This window comes from Dinoponera quadriceps, unplaced genomic scaffold (assembly GCF_001313825.1).
Source record: "Dinoponera quadriceps isolate SergipeBrazil2010 unplaced genomic scaffold, ASM131382v1 scaffold2001, whole genome shotgun sequence".
Classification (NCBI taxonomy): Eukaryota; Metazoa; Arthropoda; class Insecta; order Hymenoptera; family Formicidae; genus Dinoponera; species Dinoponera quadriceps.
The window spans coordinates 216,980-222,072 of NW_014556101.1; the positions used below are offsets into that span (position 1 = coordinate 216,980).

General features: G+C 45.3%; 1 protein-coding gene across 1 annotated transcript; it reads left to right on the top strand.

Annotated features, from left to right (window-relative positions):
- The first annotated feature begins 581 nt into the window (after positions 1–581).
- LOC106746609 (caveolin-3-like) lies at positions 582–4,707 on the top strand. The gene is made up of 3 exons (XM_014623368.1): positions 582–737; positions 2,839–3,018; positions 4,510–4,707. Exons 1-3 carry the CDS (start codon positions 582–584, stop codon positions 4,705–4,707), a joined length of 534 nt encoding a protein of 177 aa, XP_014478854.1.
- Positions 4,708–5,093: the final 386 nt, after the last annotated feature.

A 5,093-nucleotide genomic window follows, 5' to 3' on the forward strand; every position in this document is an offset into this window, starting at 1 on the left:
ACCGAGCGGTTTGCGGCACACGTAAATACAAGCCGTAGTACGAGCCGGAGAAGGAAAAAAAGAGAAGGGACGAGAGAGAGAGAGAGAGAGAGAGAGAGGGAGGGAGGGAGAGAACGAAGGAACCGGAGGCGAATTCTACCCCCTGTTCGACCACGGTCGCGCGATCGGCCGGTGGTCAGCGCGTCGTGAGAACTTAAGTAACACCACCACCTTCGTTTGATCGGCCTCGTCCTTCTCTCTCTTTCTCTCGACGAGGCCAACGATTGTCGTTCTTCGCTCGCTCGCTCGCGCACCGGAGAAGGGTAGTGCGCGATTTATTATTTAACGAAGATAATCGATGGCTTATGGATATGTGTGCCGGCTTACGTCCCCGCGGCTCGCGATAGTCGTCATTTTCGCGATGGTGCCGCGCCGCGAGGCAGGAAACGCTCGTCTGCCGCCGCGAATCGGCGGCTCGTGAACGTCCCGTTCGCGTACGTTGATCCGTCCGAGGCGAGAGAGTAGACGGAGAGAGAGAGAGAGAGAGGGAGAGAGACCGAGAGAGATAGAGAGAGATATATATAACAGCAGCAGCGGGAACTATGCTGGCGAGATTCAGGAACAGCTTCCGCTGCGGCGTGCCCAAGTGCCCGACTCTTCGTATTCCAGGGATGGAGAAGCCGGAGTCCTCCGCAGAGGGCGAAAGCGGCGCCGAGTTGGAGGACCGGGATCCCAACAGCCTGAACCAACACCTTCAGGTACGGCAAGTGAGGCGCAGATGGGACTCCGTCGTTCGAAGTCAGGATTAGAAAAGTTGGTTGGAACGCACGGAAAAAAGAAATCAGCTCCAAATAGCAGCGTTCGTATGATACAACTGGAATTTAGTTATCAGAGATTTAGTTGAGGGGGGGGGGGAGCTGAAAATTAGGAACAGAGAGAAAAAATTAGCTATATTAATGAAATTTCAGTCGTGTCGTGTAGACAGTTAATTTTTACCTCTGGAAGCTAATTCTTTTTTTCCCACGTTTCACCCCGTAGGCCTAACCGCACGTGAGCGCACGTAGACGCGTGTAATAGATTTCACGAATAAATAGAATCAATATCTTCGTGAATAATCCGTTCGCGAAGCGATGCCAATTATCTACGTAGAATAGACACAATGCACCACGGCGATTCGCGCTTATCGTTGTGAGGAAACGCGTCGACAATTTTTCACTGATAATATCTGATTTCTCCTGTCAACGAGAGCGAATGGCACATTTTTCTTCTTGCCTTTAGTTTGAAGTTTCAGAAAAGAAGAAAAAGGCCTTTCTTTTACCGCGATTCGATATGAAAAGTCAATTAGAGGGAGGAAAACAAGATCGTAAGATTTGCATTGCTAACAATGGCGGGAGCATTTTAATGACCGCAGAAACACGAGCTGCTTCGGAACTTTTCCAGTCATGTGTTTCGCTCTCGGTAATTACGCAATCCTCCCCTTCCGTTCGCGGTCTCATGTTTACGTTCCCGGATCGCACAACACACCCTTCAGCCCTTTGGCACGGCCAAAATCAACATCAGTCTATGTAGTGCAAATTTCGCAATCGTGATCGTGCGTTTGCGATCACAATCGGCGGATACTGATTCTACTGTCGAATCCCAAGCCCCATCGCGACCTGCATCTTCATCACGTAGTCGAATCACCGCTAGGAATGTTGTGATACTACTGATACAATACTGGTATCAATATTTTCCTTTCAATATTGCGTACTTTTATATCGATATTTTTTTCGATGTTCGTGTATTATTTATTACTTTGCTTCGATATCTTTCTTTTTTAGTGTGTTACTCAGTCGATTTTTAAGATATCATGTATTCTTGCTTCATGAAAATCAATGTTACATGCAACTTACGTTTTAAACTAATCTTTTTTCGTGATTTCTGTCGCGTTAACTTTACAGTTATTTATTGGTCGTTGAAGTAGAAGAAAAGCGTACGGACATTTTTATTAGTGTGCGGGGTCGATCACGAGTGTCATTTTGTGCGTACATTGTTTTATTTCCACGTATATCGCAATAATTTTTGGAACGCGATTTCTCGCTTCTGACGTCATCAAACAAAGACGGTCATAGCGAGGATGTAGGAGTCTTAACACATTCTTTTTCAAGTTTTCAGATCACAAACCCTAGAAAACTTAATGCAGAAGGTAAAAGAACCTTATGACAAGATTATTATACGTACGAAACCCTTAAAAGCAGGTGCAAGCAAACACTTCCCTGATTTTTAAGTTTCTTTAAATTTCGATATCAGCATCGGTATCGATATTTTTATTCTGATACTGGTATCGCTAATTATATCGATACTCTTGATTAAATACCCGTTTCAATGTTAGTATCGATAATATCGATCTCATGTTAACACCGTATCTCTAATCGTCGCACCTCGCCAGAGACGAGCTTTCGGTTTTGCTTTTGAATTTTCCTTCGCTCGAAGAACCTCCAAGATCCTTTTCGTTTTTTTAGCTGTCTTTGGCTATCGCGCACGATCATCGAGGAAAAGTTTGCCTGGCTAGGCTTACATTAGTCGTAACCCACATTTCCTCGAAAATAATCAAGGATCGATGATCAGCGGACAGAGAATAATGGGTCTTTAGACTGACTTGCGTGTTACTCATTGCTTTTTTTCCCTCTCCATCCTGTGCCACGTGTGACGAAAGCGGCCGTCTTTCACTCACTCGGACGATCCTCGTTTCGATAATTCGCACGCACCGTGCACACATCGATCGATTAACACGGGCGAGCGCGATTTCCCAACGTCGCGCGTATTATTATTATAATCACTGTTACGCGACGATGTATCGCGAACGTCGTACGCACGCAGGTGATGTGGGACGATGTGATCGGCGAACCGGAAGGCATCCGCAGCCCCGAGTGCGCCTGGCGGCTCAGCGGCCATTGCTTCCGGCTCTCCAGAGGATGCTGTTACGTGCTCCTCTCCGTCCTCGTGGCGCCTCTGCTCGCCCTTTGTTTGGGTTTCACGTTCGCCTGTCTCGCGTTTCAGGTGAGTCGATAACCCCCTTCCTCCCCCGGTTCCTGTCGCGCGTCCCCGATCGATGTCAGGTGTCCACCCGCGGTCTATAACGAGCCCATATCGTTTCCGAATGGAATAAAGTTACAATCGGGGAGTTGCAGGATTTCGCGATCGAATTGAATGTTTGATGACCGCGCCGCCGCCGCGTGAATTTGATATTTCAATGTAACACGAGTGAACATATAACAGCCATGTTTGATATCTCGCGGATTTAATTATTTGTATCCTGACGGGGGACCGATCTGCATCCTGACGGAAGACTGCGCATTTATGATTTTAATTTTGCTCTTAACGGGAAATTTCGTGATCAAAGCGATGACTACACAGTAAAAAAAGTTTTGTTAAGTTTAAATGTTTGATGTAAATTTGTTAAACCCAACACGTTTCACATGTCCCAAACGGTCTGCTCAAACTTTTATGTTAATTTAACACAAGGTGAATATGTTGAAAAGTAACACAAACGTTATGTCCAAAATTAATCCAAAATTAATACATTAATATATTAATCGTAGAAAATGTATTATTTTACACTTAAACACGTTGAATATCGACACAAGACAAAATGTTGAGATAACATACGAGGGCAGTCCGATATAGTACTTAGCCTACAAAAGAAAAACGAAAATTTTGGAAACGTGGCGATTTATTTCTCCTTTTAGCTCGATACACTTGACCCAGCGATGCTCCAACTTCTTTAACTCATCTGAAAAATACGTTTTCTCGAAGTCTGCAAAGTAGGCCTCAGTGGCGGCGATGACCTCCTCATTCGGCCAAATTGGTCGAATTGGACTACGAACTGCTGCCCCATCCACCGTATTCTCCAGATTTGGCCCCGTGCGACTTTTTTTTGTTTCCAAACTTGAAAAAGTCACTCGCCGGGCAGAAATTTGAGTCGAATGAGGAGGTCAACGCCGCCGCGGAGGCCTTTGCAGACTTCGTGAAAACGTATTTTTCAGGTGGGTTAAAGAAGTTGGAGCATCGCTGGGTCAAGTGTATCGAGCTAAAAGGAGACTATGTTGAGAAATAAATCGCCACTTTTCCAAAATTTTCGTTTTTCTTTTGTAGGCTAAGTACTTATTGGACCGCCCTCGTAAACACACGTTAAATTAACACACGGGTATGTTAAAAATTCAACACGAAAATTTCAACAAGGACCGATTTTAACACAACTGTTACCGTGTACATTTCACTCTTTTTCTTTGCTTCTTCTTCCAAAAAGAATTTGGAATTCTCCTTTTTCAGTCATTCGGTGTGATATTTGCGTATTTGCTACCGAAATCATTGCCCTCCTCAATAAACAGATAGATGAGTGAATGAGTAAACAAATGTAAATAAATAATAAATATAATATAAATGCACGAATAGATGAATAAAACCGCAAGTAAAAAGGGGCGCACTTTTCCATGCACCGGTTCGCGTTGACAAATAGTCTCATTCGTCCGGCCTGATTGTTCTTTGCAGCATATATGGTGCGTCGCGCCATGTCTGCGCGTGTGGAAGATCACGTGCGCGGCGATGCGAAATTTTCTGGCGGCGGTGACGCAAGCGATCATCCGGCCGGTCATGGAGGCAATGGGTTACCTCTGCCACAATATCCGCATATTCAATCAGAAACTGCCGGACGGTCCTTACCAGAAGGAGGACCTGCTGGTCGTGTAACGCTCAAGATGCTCGATCGATCGTGACTTCTTCTTCGTCCGAGTTCCGTCTCTTTTTCCGTCCCTCGGTGAACGCAAGCACGCGATATCGCGGCGCCTAGATAAACTACTTAGTTTATGAAAGGATATATTAATTGTAATTATGGAGAAGGAGGACGTTCGCGCGCGGCACGTTGCAATCTCCCCGATGAAGTTCCGTGTCTTTTCAAACGGGTGACGGGAATATATGTCGGGTAGGTAAAGTGAGACGCGTAAATGTGTAACGATATCGCTGCGTTATCAATAATCTGACTTATTTGCGAGAGAAAATATCGCCGAGCTACGGACGAAGACGCCCGCGATTCGTCACGTCCGAGTGCGAATACGGTTATTAATGATAAGTGAGGA